At 34.2% G+C, this 22,387-nt stretch overlaps 1 protein-coding gene across 1 annotated transcript; it reads right to left on the bottom strand.

The window, feature by feature from the left end:
• Window positions 1-14,939: 14,939 nt before the first annotated feature.
• Window positions 14,940-15,759, bottom strand: LOC131036784 (pathogenesis-related protein 1C). The gene has a single exon (XM_057968772.2). The coding sequence runs from the start codon at window positions 15,726-15,728 to the stop codon at window positions 15,252-15,254; it is 477 nt and encodes a 158-aa protein (XP_057824755.1). The 5' UTR covers window positions 15,729-15,759; the 3' UTR covers window positions 14,940-15,251.
• Between the last annotated feature and the right edge of the window lie 6,628 nt (window positions 15,760-22,387).

Here is a 22,387-nt window from a genome sequence, read left to right on the forward strand (position 1 = left end):
TTAGGGTTAAGCAATGATGACCCTAAAGATCCCATAGACCGTGTGAAATTCTTTAAAATGTCTCTTATACAAATTAGAAAAGAGATTATTCCTTTGGCAGCCGTGCATCCTACCACTGATGAGATACGACAAAGGGTGGAATTATTGTTTAAGATAGCAAAAAACTTGCAAGTAAGCAGTAATGAAAGCTTTAATTATAAGAAAAGTTCAATAATGGTTTATATTTTATTCTCTTTTATGTCATTAACTAAAATATGTACGTATTGTTTTTACAGCAATTTATCCGCCCTCATGAAAGTCGTTCCCATGATTAGGGTGTTGCAGGATCTTTAGGTGATGGCGATTTTCTTGTATTATCACTTGCTTGGCTTATCACTCTGAGTACCCAAAACACATAATACTTGATACTGTCAATTTTCAAAATAAAGGTTCATCCTTGTTTACAATTCTTGCACTTTTCATATATTTAATGTTTGATATATTTAATGTACTATTCTTTAGGTGTTGTCAATGTTACTGTGCAAATGCTGCTGCCACCTCATTAAAGGTCACCCTCACCTGTATTGCCAGTTGCAATATTGGCAACACGTAGCATGCAGACATCCTCTAGTGCACCTCATATTGGCCCGCCCACTGTTGGTAGATCCCTCTTTTGCTCTATCTTTTGTCATGTGTTTATTTCCCTTCAAGCGTTCTTTCTTGAATTCTAATGCCATTTTATAGTGGATTCATTTTTTGCAAGAGGAGATGCACATGAGGATGTGCCAGAGGCGACTACTACTGATAACATATCATCATTTCTTGGATCTTCTCGAATTGCTAGTATGGGAATGTTGCAGGCCACATTGGTGGTAAGCAACGAAGAAATGCTTCCCTTAAAGATACAAAAGGTTCCAGTTACTTTAAAATTATTATTATATATACTCTGATTATAATTTACTTTATGATCACTCATTTTGGACTAATGATCCCATGAACTTTTTGCAGGCAATGATATTTTCTATAAACATCTTAGTGACATTGCATTGCAGATATTTGGGCCCACCATACGTAAAAGGTGGTACATCATATATGAACTAACCCTTATCCACTTTTGATTTCATATCATTGCTAGAATAGTTTTTCTTTGATCCATTTCTTGAAGTGTAATAAATGTAGCTTCACTTCATTTCTGAATCTAACAGGTTTGTTTTTGCTTTAAAAGGTGGAATGACCAAGAAAAAAGGTTAAAAGATGAATTGACAAACCAAATGGTTGAGTGGTTTGGAAATGACACCTTTGACAAATACAAGCTCCTTCAAAAAGCTGGCACATATCTAAAGTATGTGAGGGACCAATACAAGACCCATTTGGAGAGGAACCTAAAGTACGAGCATCCCCCCATGATTCCAGAGAGGGAGTGGAAGGACCTGATTTTGGATGCCAAGGAGAGAATTGAAAGGAAAAAAAGAAATACACCACTAGATGCCAGAAGAAGGTACGGGATACTATTAAGAATGTAATTATGTACTAATTAATTACTCTTTATATTTATATAATCTAACATATTTCAAACTTTTTATAGACTTAGTGACACGTCAAAGGCAACCAAGGCAAGGCAAGAAAAGCATGGGAAACACAAACTCGGCTCTGGTGGTTACATGAAACTTGCTGCACGAATTGTAAGTATCTCATGTAAATGAAATATTGCATCAAAATATTAATAAATTACAAACATTTTTTTTTATCAAACAATGCAAGCAAAATTCACAGTACCAAGCAAAAATGCAGGGCTCTGAAATCAATAGAGCGCCCACAGAAGATGACGAGAGAATTTCCTACTAGCAAGGCTATTCAACCATGGCTGATCGGCTACGAGAATTGAGTGGGCATACACACCATTCGAGTGCATCTGTCACACAGGTAAATATGCTAAATGGAAGTTGTTTCAAATTGAATACTTTACCAATAATCTAATTGATGTTGATTTCCAACATAAAGTGACTATATTTGTTTTAAATAAGCAAGCAATGATAACAATGTGCATGTCATTGGAATGCAGCCTGCTAATTTTGAAACACCACCTACACATGAAGGTCCAGATGTGCATCCCAGTAGTGGAGGTATTTATTTTCTATTCAAATTTATTTATTTAGCTATTAATACAACTAAACATCTTAATTTGTAATTAGAGTAATAATTAATGTAACCTTTTTTGTTAATATTTTAGAGCATGTAGTTGGTGGTGAGGAAGTGGAGCATGATATGGGTACACAACCTCAAGAATGTGATGTTCCCCACTCAGGTAAAGAGGACCACTGTTATTGCTTTAAACATATATAATTGCAATTGGTGCTCAACATTAATGTAACCTTTAGTATTTCAACTCTAGATGATTTAGAGGGTGTTCAGCATGTTGAGGTTGAGGCTACACAAAATGATGTGACCCCATCAGGTAAAGAGCACAACAATTATGTTCTCTAAATTAATGAGATACTTGTAACAATAATAATAATTTTTTTTGAATTTAACCCATTTCTTGTTATTGTAGAGGACCCCCCTTCGCTTCAGTGTGCTCGTCCTCAGTATAGGACTAGGCATACATTGAGATCATGAGCAATTGGTGGAACATCTATAGAGGGGGGAAATGATGAAGAAACTGATGTTCCACTTAGTCTTTTCATAGCTTCAAAGAAGAAACAAAGAAAGAAATGATTGTAATCTAACTTATTTGATAATGACTGATTTTTATGTGTTAGTGAATGTAATTATGTGCTAATTAATGGTTATGGATGATACGTGTTAATTAATATTGATGAATGTTGCATGCTAATTAATGTTAATCAATGTTATGTGTTAATGAACATTATGTGATATTAATGAATGAATGCTATATTTTATTAATGGTGTTAAGAATTAATGAATGAATGTTATAAGATGTTAACGGGGAATTTAGAGTGATGTTAGCGGGGGGGGGGGGGGGCAAATGAGCTTCCACCTTCACGTGGTTGGCCCTGTTAAGTAGAGAATATTAAACTATTCTCGAAACCAAGCAAAGCTCAACAAGGTAACACACTTTTCAATATTTCATTATGTTGCACAATTAATCTTATTGAATAATTTATATTGAATCTTAATTGCAGGGTCCAACAGAGCCAACATGAACAACAACACCACAAGTTGTTGGGTATAATGAACTCCCATATTGTGTTGTCTATACACGAACAATATGAGTTGCTTCTAGTGTTGATATCCAAGCTAGGACTGCAAAAGTTATGAATATGCCTCATCCTTGTAAGTTTTTATATTACTTGTAAGTCATGAATATTTCTCTTTAGTTGATTAAAATTAAATGAAAATATTTAATGAATACACAAAACTATATACATATGTAGGCACACCATGGTTGAGATGGTCCAACTCCCTAGTCTCACTCTACGAGACACAATTGGGCACAATCAGCAAGAGAATGGTAAAAAGTGTGTTTGTCCTTATGACTTATGACTGTACCTATCTTTTTCCTATCTTTGTAAGCTTCCTCTTTTAATTGTGGTTGTACCTTTGATAATACCTTTTTAATGTTGCACTATTTGTAAGGAGGACAACTCCTAATGCATTTTGCAAATTGTGTTCTAGTGACTGAGACTAACCTAATGCATCTCAGAATGGCATAAATTACCAGGATGGAGATATAGCAGATGAGTTCAAGATTGTTGTTGTAGAAATTATTCAATTTTTGTGCTTGAAATTTATGTATATACACTATTTATAGTCTACTCTATATTTCCTACTCAGCTACTCCTATTGCTTTAAAATGAAATATGAATTGATGAATTGTATTCTATAGATGACCAGTGCCTTTCTTTGTTGTTTGGGCTACTGAGTCTTTATATTTCTTTACGACTTATTGTGTAAACTTATGAGACAATTTTTAAACCCACCACCTTTCGATGAGTCTGTTAGTTACTATTTCTTATGAGCTCTACTTCAATGTCTATATTGTAAACCACTTGAATGAATTTAACCCTAGCTTTTAAGAGACCATCCAAGGAAGAAATACCAGGAATAATTACAATTCGCTAGTAAATATTTTTCATCCAAATCTACAATATGAAACACAGAATTTCACTGGAAGAACACGAATAATCTTATCTCCTTTAGATAATATCATAAGCAACTGCCTGTAGGAAATGCAATAATCCACAACATAAACGCAAAGGAAAATGATTGATCCTATTATGTATATTTGCCAAAATAGTACAATGGTAAGCCCGAGGCTATAATCTATTCCTTCTCTAATTCTCTTTCAAGTTACATAAGCTCCCCCCTTTATATGAGAGTATACATTATTACTAAGTGTTGTGGCTTTTCGGCATATAACCAGTAACCAACATTTTTTGTTTAACAAACTGGAAGATAAACAAATTGAGTATTGTCGGCTCCTCACCGATATCTATCTGGTATCCATCGGTCCCTTTTTATGTCGAAGAAACCCTGGGCTTCGGTGACTTCCTTTAGTTTTCCATCAAAATGCTTTCTCCATTCATATCACTATGCTCCTTCGATGAATGGGTCTGTTGTCTCACCGAAGCCCCTTTTATCCTCTCTTTGTCATCTTCCACCAATAAAGTTGTATCGATGAAACCATGTGTATCAGACACATACCTTTTAGTCTCCTTGAAACTCATATTCTCATTGAAATCTTTTTGTTGTCCGCCAGGTTTCATGTCAAAGAGACTTTGGACTTCGGTGACTTCTTTTTTCCTCCCGTTGAAACTCATATCCTTATCGATATCATTCATCAATGTAGTTTTCTTTTATTTTATCGATATCACTTTTTCGATGAGAATGCTACTTTTGGTGAATCTTCTTTGTCTTGCATCGATGATATTGTTTCTTCAAAAGCCTTTTCTCATCGATGGGGGCCACCTCTTCTTTCTTCGATACCTTTTGTTGGTGGGACCATCTCTTTCGGTGAGTCTTTTTGCACTGATAGTTTTATATCCTCGAAGACCTTTTATTGTCGATGAGAACCATCTCCACTTTCCTCGATATCTTTTATCGATGGAGTTACTATCTTCGATGAGTCCTTTCTGGAGTTGGTTGACGTTTGCTTTCTTCGATGCTCCTTTTATATCGATGAGACATCGCTGGGTCTCATCGATACTATTTGAATCTTAGATACTTCAATAGAATGCTTTTAGACTTGTTCGATAAGTTATGGGTTATTACGGTATCAATGAAAATGATGATTTCTTACAAAGAGAGATGGCTTCTATGATTTAACTTCTCAAATCAAGATATTTTACTTTATTCAGATTTGATGCTCAACAGAATGACTACACTATCACCAATCTATCTTGAAGATTTGACTACTATTTAGATTGTGATAATGACTGTCATGATATTTCATGAGACTGCTCTATCCCCTTATGAATCCCTTTGTTCCCACAAATTAATGCTTTGAACTTAACTGCAATTTTATAGTGATCATTGTCTTTGTATGGTAAGCTTGCTACTTTCTCAACTTTTGATATATTGGAGGCTCCAGGGATGGTTTGTATCTTATAGTCACAATACCTTGCTATAATTTGTAGCTATTCTATGTTTATTTGTTTTCCACTCTTAACTCATAGTTCAACCGAATATGGTTCATCTTGGAATCAATGCACATCGGTTATAATCAGATGTATTAATTTACCTAAATAAGGGAACCAATGTTGTATTAGTTTTAATTCCATGATGATAGTTGAAGCTTGTTAGAGATAGGGGATTTGTAGCAGTTGGCTTGTTAGGTTATGTCACAATCCCATGAAGGTCCTTGTAAACCATTAATGTCAGTAGACATGAGACTGTTATGTAACGAATTGGATCAGCTAAACCTAGAAGTTCTATAACCAATGAATCAACTGACTCAAGTGTATGTTAATTATCTTATGATGGTCATTTATGACCATTATTCTTAGTAGACATTAATAAGTTCGCTAGATAGTTGGTTAGTAAACCAGTGAGTTAGTTGGCTCAAGTGTATGCTATTTATCATATGATGGTTGTTAATAACCATTATTATTAGTACACATTAAGTAGATGGCTTGTTTAGATTGTTGGTAACTAGTGAGTTTGTTGAGCTCAAGAATTGGATGTACAAGTCGATCAAGGGAGGTGAACACTAACAACGCATTGGTGCTTGCAATGTTAAAACCTTGGCCAAGATGGTGATGAAACTAGCCATTTGAATTCCTTTCTCATATTGATTAGCTTAATAATATTTGTTCATTTTTTTTTATCGTTAAAAGATTACCTTCCTTTTAGATAAATTAGTTAGATTCTTATTATGTTGAAGAACATTTAGTTAGTTTTCTCCTTCAACTGAAGTAGTTATGTTTTATTTTTAAATGCTCAATTTTTTATCTTAATATAGATCACAATTTATTTTCTTTAAGTATAGAATTAATAGAATATTACATATGGTATCAGAGCAACCAAGTTCGACATTGAACCTCAGGATTTCCACCTATAAACAAAACTATATACATATGCAGGTGCACCATGGTTGAGGCGCACTATATACAAAACTATATTCACAAGTAAATCTTTTATTAAAATCCACAATATGAAACACAGAGTTTTACTGAGAGAACACAAGTAACCTTATCTCCTTTAGATAATATCACAAGCAACTGCCTACAGAAAGATGTAGTAATCCACAAAATATACACAAAGGAAAGACGACTGATTATATTATGTATGTTCGCAAAATGGTACAATAGTAACCCTGAGGCTATATTCTACTTCTTCTCTAATGATCCTTATATTTACAAAAGTTACCTCATTTATATGAGGGTGTACATTGTCACCAAGCATCGTGGCTTTTCAACACATAACTATTAATTAGCACTTTTGTTAACAAACTGGAAGATAAACAAGTTCAACATTCCTACGTGTTGAATGTACTTATCATCTTTATACATTAGAACGTCATTGTTTAGTGTCCTCGTGTCACTTTCTATCTGGAAATGATTGGATAGAATATGGTTAACACAAAGTGACAATTCTTTGTCCCGATCCAACTCTGCTACTGCTTGATTCTTCTCATCAATGAACTCTTGTTTCCATTGTTCGAACGATACTAACTCACCATTACTATAAAAAGAGGGTACCCTAGGGGTATTCCCATCATCCAGCCTCTAAAGCTCTTTTCTTAATTGATTTGCCAATTCATCATGGGACTTCAAGTAAGCCTCGACTTCAATTTTCTCACCTGGATTAATCAGACTATTGTCATTCATCATGTCTTCCAACCGAGACCTGAGCCTTTCATGCTCTTTCAAAGCTCTAACTATTCTAGTGTATGTTTTCCAATAGATTTCTGCAACTTGCATCATACTTCTGAACCTATGTTCAATGATCTCTAGAATCAACTTATCCATCTTTTGATGTACCTTTTGTACTTGCCGAGATGTCTTTTCAGCCCTGTTCCTCCAATACATAGCGTCTGTCAAGGCATCTATGGCATCTCTGTCAACATCGTATGCCATCCCTGTTTGACTGGTACCTATATCAATCTGAAGCAATCTTGCTTGCAACCTCTATTTTTCTTCATCAGTTTTCTCATATAGGCTTTTGTATGTAGAATTTTCTTGGACCACAAACTCTATCTGATCTTGGTTCATTTTAGCGAAATCCAAATTTAGTTTGGCAGTTGTTCTAGGGTCAGTCTTTCCAACCTACTGCACCATCAAATGTCCAAAAGATTCTTCTATATCAACCAATATAGGTATTTTATCTTTGGGATAGATAGCCCACTGTAGAAGAGCCTTCTGATTTGGATCATTTCCTGATCCTCTAAAGAGTTTATCAATCTCTTTTGGCATCATTTGCTTTCTTGGGTCCTATTTCTTGAGGAATCCATCAAACAACAAGGCAGAGTTCATGTCCCATCCAGAGTATAATAGCACACCAGATTCCTTAAGCAACTGTCTTCCCTTCTCAGGTGTCATTTATCTCATCACAAGATCCATCTCCTCTTGTAACTTTTGAAGCTGCTGCTCTTCTTCACTATTTCTCATGTTATTCCTAATTTGAGATCCTTTATGTTGATAGAGGAATGTGGTGAACTTCTTGGAAGAAATGAAGTCACTATCAGCACTGAAATCCTTATGCTCTAGGAATCTAGTGTTAGCCACTTCTCAAACATTTAGTTGTCCTATTTCCAAGTCTATCGGTGTATCCTTTGCATAACCAGGGGGTAATCCTCTCAAGGAGTGAATGGAATGATGCCAGATGTGGAAGCAGGAGACATATGAGCCAAAGGCTTTTTATTCCTAATAGTATCAATGTAATCCCTAAAAACATGAGGTAGGATTCGCTCAAGTATTTCCAATTCATGCTCCATAAGTTTGTTGGCCAACTCCAAGGGGTCTTTAATATTTTGTAGCACATTCTCATCCATTTTCCTTCTAAAAAGCTTCCATTTATAAGCTTGCATTGCTTTCTCAAACTTTATTCGCTTCACTCTGGCCTCTTCTCTGCCAATGTTCTTAATGAGGTTATCCGATAGGTAAGATTTATGCTCTCCAGCCTTCAGCTTTTGTGATGAACGGGCTATCCTTATGTATCCTTCAGGATCAAAATTGGGCCTTGGATCCCCCATAGCCATGCCATAATAATCCAATTTTGTCTGCAGTAGGCCATAACTCTTTGAACTTTTCACAATAAAATCTGAAAATACTAACAACCCAGGTACAATGATTGTTTCCCATGACTTGTCAGATGTTCTGTACTCACTATTGATAGTTGCCTCACAATTTCCAGACAAGCCACTCTATTAGGGACTCTAAGTGGTAGTAAGTAAGGTCTCCCTTTGAACCCATATACCCTGACTTGTGTGCAGTCTGAAAAACAATACCAATCTCCCCAATTGTGTTCAATTGAGGGATCTTCAGCGAAATCTTTTGGTCTTAGGAATCTTTGAACCTCTAGTGCAAGGATATGATCGCACAGGCATCCCAATAGTCTATAGAAAGGCTTGACAAAGAACTCCTCAAAATGCCAATATTGATTATTCACATACCTCTGGTCCCATGAAGAAACCCACAGTTGCACTGGTTTTCTCATCCCAGCATTGTCATATGTCCTGACACATAACTCTTCTAGCCATAACCCTTCATCTTGGCCCACATACAATAGCATATGCATAAGTAAGGAATAATGCTTGAAATGAACATTGATGACATCTCCCTTTAACTTTTCTAACCCATGATTCAAAACCTCAACCAAATAAGCAGAAAAATCAAAGAAGCGGGGGTCCTTAGACTACAAATCGGCACAAATGACCATGGCTGCAATATCCATCAAAGGATGGGCTTTTATCCCTAGCACTTGGGCAACACAGTAATAGGTATACTTGAAATATGGATGGAAAGAGTTGAAATCATAGGGAGCTTTGTCATCTTGACCTAGTGGCACTAAGGACCCTGCATTCCTAAGTCTATGTATAGGGAGTCTCCACATTTTCTAAATGTGATATAGGTTAAAATATTCACTTGTTAACTTCTTGAGGTCAATCAATTCTTCAAATCCCCAATCCAACTCGAACATGGTGTCAATAACCTCCTTTCTCATTGCAAGAATTGCTTACCCATGTAGTTATATATGGTCCTAGTTTTAGGGTCATAATTGTTTGCCAATGCCTTCATGAGCTCTACATTCACGAATACATTAGCCACAACTAACCTTCCTAAGTTCAGTCACCATAAATTGTTGATAGGTTGAGGGAAAACTCTTCTGTTGTACCCATATAAGAATAATTCATACCCTCTCAATTCTCTCCATATGTCTCCAAGATCCTCAAACCAGTCCTCCAGGCCTTCCTCATCATCTCTTATCTTCTTGGACCTCAAAATGGATCATGGGCACTAGTCAATTAGGTCCTAGGCCAAAGAACGCCCTTCCCTTTTCTATCTTTTAGGTTTTTCTTCTGCAATGATAGGTTCTTTTCCCTTTCTAGAATTATTAGTTTTAGATGATGATTCCATTTGAATTTTAAAAAAGAGGTATTGTGCAAACAACTTACTTGGAATTACTGAGCTTTATCTGTGAATTCGCCCAATTCCTGCTTTCAGTTTGTCACCTGTGAATTCCTTAATGTTGTTTCCTTTGATGTTGATCCACTACTTATGGCATATTTAATCAGTTAGTAATGGCCATTTTGGACAACAATCACTCGGGCACACGTTCAAATTTAATGGCAATGTGAGCTTTCGTGGGATTTGTTTCTGATTTTTGCGACAATCAATAATCATTTCAATGAGGATATGTCTTTCGATCATTTTTTTCTTTAGTCCATCGATCTCTTTGTTTCTATCGACAATACTTTTGTTTCGAATATTACTTCGATCAAGTATTTTTTCCCTTCATCGAAATAATGTATTCGATCAGTATGGTTGTCTCCTCATCGAAACATATCTGATATCCATCAGGTCTTATGTCAAAGAAACCTTGGGCTTCGGTGTCCTCCTTTATTTTTCCATTGAAATACTTCTTTCATCAATATCACTATGCCCCGTTGATGAATGAGTCTATTTTCTGACCAAAGCTTTTCTTTATTTTCCCTTATCATTCTTCACCGATAAAGTTACATCGGCAAAACCATGCATATCGAGAACATGCCTTTTAACCTCCTCGAAACCTATATCCTCGTCGATATCTTTTATCGATGTAGCTTCCTTTTGTTTGATTTATTTTATTCTTTCAATGAAAATGCTCCTTTCGGTGGGTCCTTTTTATGTTGCATCAATAGTATTATTTCCTTGAGAACTTTTCCCATCGATGAAGACCCTCTTTGCTTTCTTCAATATCTTTTGTCGATGAAGTTATTATCTTCGGTGAGTCTTTTCTCAAATTCATCGGCGTTTCCTTCCTTCGATGCCTCTTTTATATCGATGAGACATCGCTGGGTCTCATCGATAGCTTTTATCGATGTAGCTTCCTTTTGTCCGATCGATATTATTCTTTTGATGAAAACACTCCTTTCGGTGGGTCCTTTTTATGTTGCACCAATAGTATTATTTCCTCGATAACTTTTCCTGTCGATGAAGACCCTCTCTACTTTCTTTGATATCTTTTTTCGATGAAGTTATTATCTTCGGTGAGTCCTGTCTGCAATTCATCGGCATTTCCTTCCTTCGATGGCTCTTTTATATCGATGAGACCTCGCTGGGTCTCATTGATATCTTTTTATCGATGTAGCTTCCTTTTATCTAATTGATATTATTCTTTCGATGAAAACGCATAATCAGTGATAATAATTATCTTCGGTGATAATAATTTTATTTTTTTGATAAAAATTATCATCGTCGGAATTATGATGAATACCAAGCTTTCGACCGATGACTTCTTTGACCATCGGCAGAGTCCATTGGTTGTCGAATTTCTGATGGGTATGGCATCGTCAACCAATCCAATGCTGATTTTTTGACGGTGGATTTCGTTGACACTCCGACAAAAATTCGTCGCAAATCCAACAAACTGCCATCGGAAATCAGCTCTGAATGTATTGGTGGGTGGCTTAGAACCTTATGTTAGAAAACTCCATGGTTAGGATCATGGTTTAATAGATAGGTTTGTGAAAGGTTGGAATAAAGGAGTTCTTAGTGTGTATGGGGTTGAATTCAAGATTGATGAGCCCATCTTTGCTGAGATTATATGGCTGAGTATGGAAGGAAGGAAGTTCTACAAAGAAAGAAAAAACTTAGAAGAAGCCCTCTCTATCTTCTATGATAAACAGAGTGAGAGAAGCGGAGTTAGAAAAAATCCAGATGGAGGCTACAATCGAAACAATCTTCTGACCATCTAGGAGGAGATGGCATAATTTATCATGAGGTACATAACCCTCGATGGTCGCTATGCAAGTATATTTTCCTATCATTTTACGATCTTAAATCACTTTAGGCATGACAACAAAATTTAGTTGTCATTTTATTTAGTCTCTTATCTTGAGCATTGTATTAAGAATCATGTTAAACATAATGAAAACCCTATCTTGCATGAGGGTTTAATCCTCCTCATCATGAAGTATGCGAAAGTGCACAATGTTAAACCCTCCCTTATCCTGAGAAAACCTAAACCCTTAGATAGCCAGGATGTGCATGTGGTCTCACATACTAAATTTGATGAGAATGAGGAGGGTGGAATGTTCATGGATTGGAATGGCATCCATGTGTCAGATGATTTAGATTATAGGCTCTCGGAGGATGAGGTTCCCTCTCAGAAGCTCATTCCCAGCTCTACTAGCAATAGGAAAAGCAAATAGCTACCTAAATGGGCAGCAAAAAAGATGAAATCCCCAATTCCCCATTCCTAGAATTTGGGCCCTCAGAATCTTAAAAAGTAAAAAACCGAGAAAAAGGTGAAGACCCAAACAAAAGGGGGTGAAGAAATAAAATTGGATATTCCCCTAATTGTGGACCCGAAGGAATGTAAAAAGAAAGAGATGGATATTGATAGGCTCCTGGTTAACTCGACTTCCAACTAGGAGAAATGCTTTTGTTGAGTTATCAGTGAAATTGACCTCATGGAACAAGGCATCAAGGACATCATTAACACATTTACTGAGAACCCAAAGCCTGATAAAATTGGATATCTTTCAAAGTTGACTCAAAAAATAACCAAGGATATCAAGATTATGAAAACAAAGCACGAGTCTAGGATTGCACACCTGGAAAAAGGCATTGAGGATTTGATGGGAAAACTCAGGGGATTGGTCGAGATCAGCTAAGAAGTTATGCTTAGCAGTGCAAAGGGTCTCAAAAAGGTCAACAAAAAAAATTGCAATATAGAAAGCCCTGCCTGCCAGCTCAGATCCGTCTTCAACAACCATTTTGGACAAGAAACACAATGCAATGCAGACCTCCATGGAGCCCTCTACTATGACCAGAAGCAAAAACTAGGAAAAAGGGAGTTCCACATTTATTATGGAGGAACTCGAAGAGATTAGCAATAGTATGGTTTAGAAAAATGCTGAGCTCAAGCTCTTACTTTATGGTTTCTATTTTTTTTACTGAAGGCTAGTTTAATTTTGTTTGGTCTGATGGGGAGTTTCCCCTATTTTTGTTTCTGTTTAGCATTTGTTTAGACTTTTCTATTCTTCTGGTTCCTTTTTTGTTGGATTTGGGTTTCAGTTCCTTGTAAAACCCATTTATCTCAATCAAAAACAAATAAGTTTGATGATTGGATTAGCCTATACTTCTTAGAAATAAGAAATGAATGAGGCTCCCCTATATGGAATTGTAATTTTTTTATCATCTAAAACTAGAATCAAATGACAATCTCCTACACTCCTACTTAGGCAAATTCAAACACTTTCTTCACATTATGTGTTGCTTATGGTAATTTTTTTGTTGTATGAGTGCAACCTCATTGTGGACCTCATCACTAGATTATTTTCAGCTATTCTCCTATCTTGAAGAGTCTCACCATAAGATCTAATCTGATTATCTAATCTAATAAGTGAAAAAATATTCTAACTATTCAAAATCCTTCATATACATTGTTTCAAAATATCTTATTTATATTTTTAACTTAACGTCTCTTACATTGAACATCACTTTTATATTGTTTCGAGGATTTTTTTATATTTGTTTTAATTTTGTTACTAGTACAACCCTTAGCAAAATATTCTCATGCATTGCTTGAAAGACATAAAAGAAAGCTTTACAATCCCCCTTTTTATTAACATAAAGTAAATGAGATAGATCATCATGTTTTATTATTAAATATCTAAAAACACCATTCACTACAAACTCCCCATGTCTTGAAAACAAAAACAAAGTTTTATTATGATTGACCAATAATAATAATTTTAAGCATTGAATTAAGTAATTTGATAAATTTTTAAACAAAGCTACTAGCATAATATTTCCATAAGATCTTCAAATCAAATATTTTTTCCCAAACAGGGAGTCCTCTTTCTTTTCTTACAGAAAATTACCCACACCAATAACTACTGAACAACTATGTTAATTCTATATGAACACATCAGATATTAATGTTTTATAGGACTCTCTAGAACTAAGGACAACAAATGAATTTAAATCCCATCCATGAGAAGCTGGACAGCTTTGGAGGACAGCGATCCCTTCCAAAGCAAACGGAAAATAGAAGAGAAACTGGAGAATGAATCAGAGATTTTCTTTGTTAAGGTGGTACGAAGCAGGGAAAATATAACACAAAATAATTGCTAGAATAAGTCATAACCGAACTTGTGTATGTGGCAAAATAAGTTGAGGATGTAGATTCTAGCTTTCAGTTCGTTGTCGTTAGTATTCAATTTGTTTTCAAAATCCTCCAGTTCGCTGTTCATCATCTCTAGTTACCTGTCAATTTTCACCAGTTCGCTGTCAAAATGTTTAGTAGGTTTACAGGGAACATTCTTGAGTTGTTTTGTAACTCTAAATATGGATTGTTGTTTACACTTGAGCAATAGGAGATACCAGGGAGTTCTTCTGTTCTCTGTGTTTATTCCTGCCCTTTCATATATCTGTTTATGTTGACTAGAGTTGTCTTTGTGATTAAATAATCCAATAATCTGAATGGAACATTCCTCCCACAGTGACATCCATATTCTTCAACAGTTAAGCACATGATCGACTTCAGAAACCTCTAACCGAAAACAAGAAAATAATAATAATTAATGAAATTTCAAAAAACTCCTAATCACCGAGAGCCTATTGCTCCCGTGGATCAGAAAAGTGTTCTCTCTTTATTAAAATAATTTCAGCAGAACCCATGGAGTACGCAAAATAAATATTGGCATTCACTACAGGTACCAGGGATGAGCCAAAATCATATCCAGTTACAAAAAAATAATAGGTGCATCAAACATCATGTTTAGTAAATTATAATTTATGATCTGTGCACTTTACAAACAAATATGAAAATTGCACAACAAACAGAGCATCTAAAATTGGATCTCACGGGTCTTTCATAACTATTTGAATAGCGATTAGTTTCAGCTGTGGCGGCAGAAATTCAACCCTATAATTGTTAAATGAGATATATAATAATTAAGAAAAACACACTGCCTGATATTTTAAGCCAGTAAGAAATTTGGACACGGACAAACCTCTTTCAGTGACCTCGCGTAAGAGGTCAATGTGACTAATTATTTAGAGAGGAATACTAGATGGAAGAGAAACACAACACAGAGACGCACGATATAATGGAGGCACAATTTAATGGAATACAACATGAATGGAATGGAAGTCGTGGAATCAGTATGGCTTCTGGCCAACGTAATTCCCAGGCGGATCATAATTGCAGGTGATGAAAATACCGCCATCATTACATTTAACACGAGCACAGCCAAGCTTCTGCGAATTTTTCCACACCACTTGAGTATAATGTCCGCACTCTTCTCCTTGAGCACATGAATTGGAATTATAATCATAATATTGCTCTTCACTAACCCATGAATTCACGGCATCTGCGGGCGAGAACTCTGCACCTTGTCCCCAGAAAATGTTTTCTCCATACTGTCCACCCGAATGCTGCAAAGCACAGTCCGCCATGCGTTGATTAGCATAGTTTTGCGCATAGGCAGCCACAGTATCATCCCACACAAGAGGGCCAACGCCCACTTGAGACCTGGCATCGTTGTGAGGACTTAAAAACTGTGTTTGCAAGTCTTGTCCTGCGCACAATTGCAGGAAGAACACTACAAAAACCAGGCACATAAAAGAATTCTTCATCTTCTCTCAGAGATACTCTTTTTTTTGAGAATATCTAAACCAATGTTGATATTTATAGCGGACCAAAGCGATGTTTTGATCGTAAATTTTACCAAGGAATTTAACTAATCAAACTATTCATTGAGCTAATTTTTCGTAATCCTTGGTAGACCAGGGTAAAGTCTTTTATAGATGTTTGCATGATATGCTTTTCCATTGTCAAGAATATGTTGGAGGATTAAAGGTACTTTGCCACGGAAGTTTGTGGAAATTTAAAAAATGGTACAAATTGCTTTCCTTCCACGAAAATTTGTGGAAAAATCATCCCCACAATCTTCTCTTTCTTCGAATATTAGATAAAACATATTGAGTCAGTCCGTGATTGCCGCGTTTAATTTCCAACATGACCCATTGCCGTACAATTATTTTATAAAAAGAATCACTAGTATGAAACAGTCAGATTGTGATCTGTATCGTTTTAATATGTTGTATATTTTTTTTATTAAAGAAATAATCAGAAATATTACGAAATAATTAGTGAGTGATGAATCAAATTTTTAGTGTCTTTTATTTTTTATTTTTTTCAAATACAATAGAATGAATCATGGATAGTATTATAATTTTTAATATGTTGTGTATCCTTTTTTATATTATAGATTTTTAGGGTGTCTAATTTATAATATCTTGTGTATTATTTTTCACAAAACAAAATCAATTTCAGATATTATAAAACAATCAGTTTCTCACGTAGCCAATTTTCAATATACAAAAAATTTTGTGATAAAAGAAAATGAATCGCAAATACTATGAAGCTATGGGGAAAATATCATAATATATGGTGCATCTTTTTTTTCAAAAATAAAATGAATAAAAAGGTGGCTATCCAATTTGCAATGTGAAGTTCATTTTTTCTTTTGAAAAAAGTGTTAAAAGTGTAAATTAATTATACATTAGCAGAATCCAAATGACGTAGCCACCTCATGCCATCTCTAACCACATAACGCCGCCTACAACCATCCACGCTACTACTCTCACATATGTCTAATAAATTACCAAGATAACTCTTTGATACAATAGTTGTAGAATGTATTGTGTATTTATCTATAAATTGAATACATGACCATGTACTCTCAACATTTCAATTTGTATAGTACTAATCTGTTGATTTGAAGATTGTAGGAGGTAGTGATCAATGTATCAATAGATAAAGCTATTAGTTTCTGAAAAAATATTATTGCAGCCAACAAACAAGAGGAATTTCTTGTTCAATATAAACATTCCTGTGTTGCTACCAAGAACAACAAGTTTGTAGTATTTTAAAGGTCCTTGTTTTATTAAATCACCAAAGTAAGAAAATGTAAGCTATTGTCCATATTAAATTTTCCCAATTAAAAGAAATAGGTCACAACCTTTAAAGAATTCTTAGCAAACATCGCAACAAAAAACAACATTTCTCAATCAACGTAAAGTATAAACAACAACTAAGGCACCTACTACTACCCACACATAGGTGCTAACATAATATTGGAATAGTACGTAATCTCCATTAAGTATTTTTTTCCATTTTTTTTAGTTGTTTATTTGTTCTATCAATAATGGTATTTAAAGCTTACAATAATTACCATTGATAAAATAAATTAATTCAATGAAATATTAATCTGAAATAAAAAATAGTTATTCTTGTACCAATTCAAACAAATAATGTAGCTGTTCTATGGATTTCAATGTCATTTTATGATTAGAAAAAATATTCATTGAATAATAACGCCTACTTCAAAACATGTTCTACACTTAAAAATTCTCACACCTTTCTATTTTTAAAAATTAAGTGAACACCTTACCGAAAAGAAGGGTACTGAATACGAACAATGCATATTTTAACATACGTTAATACTTGAAATGAGTTTCCTTATTTTCATTGACCATCTATCTAGATAGATTTCTTATTAGGAGTGACATTGAAATATCTTCCTCCAGTAACAAAATCATGTCACTAGATGATGCTCATAAAAAAGGAATTTCATAATTAAGAGAGTATCTTTTCTATTCAATTCAAATAAACACTTAGCAAGTTTAGGCACACACATAAGGTGTACATGTGTACCTAGAATCTAGGAGGCTTTTGTAAGTCTATGTTTCCAACTTAGAAATATCCAAATACTATTACAAGATCCCACTAAACCATGGTAAACTCTTTCATAAATGTTTCGGCTGGTCAAGCACTTTTGTCAACATCTGCTTTCGATTGTCAAGAATATGTTGACAATTAAATTAGCTTTACCTGTGCCGTGCATTTTTTTTCCACAATTATTATGAAGAAGCCAGTGCTGTGCAGGACGGGTCTGATTTTAAGCTTTTACTTTAATATTCTTGCGCCATTTTGTTGTGTTACTGTCATCTCACGAGATGGGGATGTAATACATTTAGAACTGGTTTGAGAAAAAGGAAAGAGAGGGTGGATTTGCATAAATATAGAAGAATATATGTGCGTGTGAACCAAGTCTGAATTCATCTAGTGTGTGAGATAACAAATTATATGTCACTAAAATATTATATGCCAGGTCATTGTATTTAGAACATGCTTACAAAATGGTGTACAGCAAGAAGAAAAATAAAATGGCTTCTTAAAATTAGAAGCATAATAGTTGGTGTAACAATTACAAATATGCAATGACTAGTAAAATAAGATTAAGATAAAAGATAAAAGATTTTATCATTATGTTAGAATAATTATAAATGAATGGAAGTTAGAAAATGAAATAATAACTTTATCTATATTTGACAAAATAAAAAATAAATATTACCAATTATTATTGTTAGCAATATTACATTTATTGTGCTAAAAGATCCTTACTTTAATTTGATGTAGTCTTTTATCTCCATGTTCTATTGACAATGCAATTTTTATTCTTTTTATTGTTCTTTCTCCTCTTTAATTTAATTTCATATATTTTTATTATTTTTTTGTTCATTTTTTCTCTTTTTCTATCTACTTTCTTTTTATTTTTCTTTTATTGCTCTACTTTTTATTTTAGAACTTTTATTTTTATCATTTCTTTTGGTCTCATTTCTTTTAGTTGTTTCCCTTGCCTATTGTGTTTCACTTGTCTATTGTGTTTCTATTTCTTTCCATAATCATTTGTTTGTTTCCTTATTTTCTCTTGTTTACCAAATAAATATATTTTCCCTTTCATATGAGTTGATGGGGACTCATTCACTTATTTGCTTCATTAGATAACCTTAATTAATATTTTTTATTTTGTTATTTATACTTAATTATTTAAATTCTCGGTAGGTTTATTTAAATTTTGTATGCTTGGGGATAGATTCCTTACTACTATCTTCTCAAATGCCTCTTGTTTATGTGCCCTCCTTATTTCTTGTGCTTATTATCTAAAACTTCATTTTCTTTAACTCCTAGTCATTCTCTTCTAGTAGAACGTGATTTTTTTTTCATTTTACTTAAAAGGATATTGTTACTCATATGGACGTGAATAAAGATTCAATTATTCCATGTTTTTTTTTCTTGGTGAAGCTATTATATCTCTAAGTTAGTACAATAACTAACCCACCTTCAATATAAATATTTGTGAGAAATATATGAAATAGGTTCTTGTATTATAATATTATTAGATATGGATTTTGTGGCGTTGCAAAATTACAACTCACTCTCAAAATAAAATATGAATTAATCTTAAATTTTATTTTTCAATGAGTATATTTTCAAAAGATATGGTTCAATTATATTTTTTAATAATATTTAATAGTTGGCTAGGAGGGCATATAATTATTGACAACTGTGATGGCATATAATTATCAACCACTTTGAACCTTTGAAACTTCAAATACAAAAAATACTAAGGAAAAAATAAGAAAAACCTTGGACTTAAAGATTTTTCATGATTATTGAATAAATCATTAATAGAGGTGGGTAAGGTCAAATCTACAACATGAAAGAAAAACTGAGAAAATATGTGTAGCATCCAAAGTTGTACTCACCTAAAATTTTGTGCTCACTTAGGCCTCACTTAGGCATTTCGTCCTCGAAGACTTGATTGCAACACTAATTCTACTAACATCATTCATTTATGTCAAATTTTTACCTTATTTCTAGCTTGACCCCTTGTTTGGAGTCCTAATTTGCAGGACTATGACATACCATGCCTTTGGTCCCAAATTAGGACTAGAATGTACCACATCATTGTCCTAAATCAGGACCAAGGAATATATGCCATGGGCCTCTTAATCAGGCAAAAAATTAGCCCCTTTTATGGTCACCTTTTATGAGTGAGAAATCTAGCCCCATGTTGACCCATTATAGAAATTCAATTGGATTTTTTATAAGAAAGTATAAAAGGATGTCTACCCCTCTTATTTCAAACCTAATTTGAATTCATAATCAACTCAAGAGAGAAATATTGTGATCCTATATTCAAGTGAGCAAGCAATCAATCTTCTATCAGACATTGGAGCAAAAGTGAAATCAAGATTCAAGAATTGGAGATGAAATTGATGTTCTTTGTTTTATTAAGATAGTTGACATGAAACCCTAATTCCTTAGCCAAGACCAAAAAAATTCAATAAAGGCATATAATTAGTGTTTCATTCATTCTCAGTCTTTCCGTCAAATGGAAAGTATTTTACGATAGCCTTTCATTTATATTTTTAATTAAATTTAATGGTTTTTTGAAAAAACGGGGTTTAACCTAAGGCAAACCCATATTCCCAACATATTTATTCTTTTCACTATAAGAAAGAGTAGGTATAGAACTGCATTCAAGAGGATAAACAAGATTCACGGAGATAAACAAGTTCAACTTTCGATGAAGAGAAATTTAGAGGAGCGTGGCAAATTGATACTACATGGTCTCGAAAAATTAGGCTAAACTTCTAGGAATAGATTCAAATAATCTTCTTTGTCTCAGATCCAGTTTGGTGTCTCCATACGACATCTCTAGCTCACTATTTATATCAAAATGCTTAAGAAAATTACTATTTTCTCCTGATCTTCAATTATTCAATTGAATTCAATTTAAGGAGGATACAACCCTATTAAAGGAGCCTGAAATCTAATCAAAATCTTGGTCTATCAAGGCTAGATCTATTAGATTCCTCTCCTCAATATGTTGGTTAATTAGGTCATTTAGTGGTTTTATTATTTTAATTTAATCCTAACTCTAATTTTACACCAATACATTTTGGTGTACGTGACTTCTTGCAACTTAATTTATGATCTGTGATGTTAGATTTAATTGTTTAAGCATTTTCAAATTCAAATTTGTGTTCATATTTTTTATTTTTGAATTACATATATATAGAGGTTAAATTCACAAAAACCCTAATTTATAATTCTAAATTCAGTTGTGGGTTGCATAATTTTTCAAGTCTATTTTCAAATCTGACCTTTGTGACATGATATGCTATGATTTAGAGGAATTTATCTTTCAAATTCACAAATCCAATTTCCTAGTCAATGACTTTTACAACAAATTACATTTTTTTTCACAATCTTTAATTCATACATTTAAATTTCCCTCCTTTGTGTATGACTTTTTTTACCATTAGTCCTACCTACAATATTCCCGTAAGAAGAAGTAGAATTAAGGCTTCCCAAGGTAAAATTACTAAGGATATGGAGCCCAAATTGGATAACTTATTTCATGAGAATGTTGGTTCTTCCTCCAACCCAACAAATGATGTCATTTATCCCCATTCTCTTCACAATTATCATGATGAGGATGAATCACTAACTAGAGTTACCATTGACCAATTGGAGAAGATTGACAATGAATCTGAAAATATCCAACAATGGAAGAGTTAACAATACCTGAATATTAAGGAAATTCCATTGATTGAAGTAATAAAAATAATAGTGTAAAGTGATAAAATTGGTGTTGATTTGTTGCGTGGCCTTGCTCATATTGTTTTTGATTAAGTGTAAAGAAGGTTTTGAAGGTGCATCGAAACCCTTTACATTAGATTATAAAATAGATAAAGCATTCAAAGCCCAGCTAGATAGAACAAAACACAAAAAGGAAATAGCTGGCGGAGATGAAAAGCCAGCAAAAGCGCCAAAAGAAACAAAAGGACAACACATAAACACATAAGGGATAGATAAGAACAAAGAAAAAGAGAGCTAAGAGATATTTTTTAGAAGCTCCAAAACTTTTTGCTCCAGTTGGACAATAGAGGCAACAACACTCTTCAGATCCTCTAGCTCCTCGGCTTGCTGAGCCATCTTCCACATACTTGCTCGGGTTCTCTTCCCATGTCCAGTATCCCCTCCTTTAAGGGTCAGAACCTTATCCTCAGTAATATCTATTGTGTTCTTTTCTTGTTGGACTTGTTCTAGTTTGCTAATAATCATAGTGAAGCTATCGAGAGAGGATTTCATAATTTTATGGCTTTGTTCGCCAATTTTCTTCAGAGTTTTCTCATGGTTGAGAACCCTCTTCTCCATTTCATTGAACCTAGCCTACAAAGCCTTGAATTGAGAGTCATACGCTCCATTGATAGCCTTCGCATTGCTGATGGCTTTAGTTAATTCATTCAGGTAATTTGGCAAGGAACAAAGATTACATGTCCCAACAGCTTCTAAAGTATCCACTTTTCTAGAAGATTTCGCTTGTTTGGTCTTCAAGCTATCCATCTCCAAATAGAGCCATTCAATAACCTTGTAA

The sequence above is a fragment of the Cryptomeria japonica genome, chromosome 5 (assembly GCF_030272615.1).
Source record: "Cryptomeria japonica chromosome 5, Sugi_1.0, whole genome shotgun sequence".
NCBI classification, from domain to species: Eukaryota; Viridiplantae; Streptophyta; class Pinopsida; order Cupressales; family Cupressaceae; genus Cryptomeria; species Cryptomeria japonica.

Coding starts and splice junctions, on each gene's coding strand:
- LOC131036784 (XM_057968772.2), bottom strand. CDS start 15,728: ATGAAGAATTCTTTTATGTGCCTGGTTTTTGTAGTGTTCTTCCTGCAA.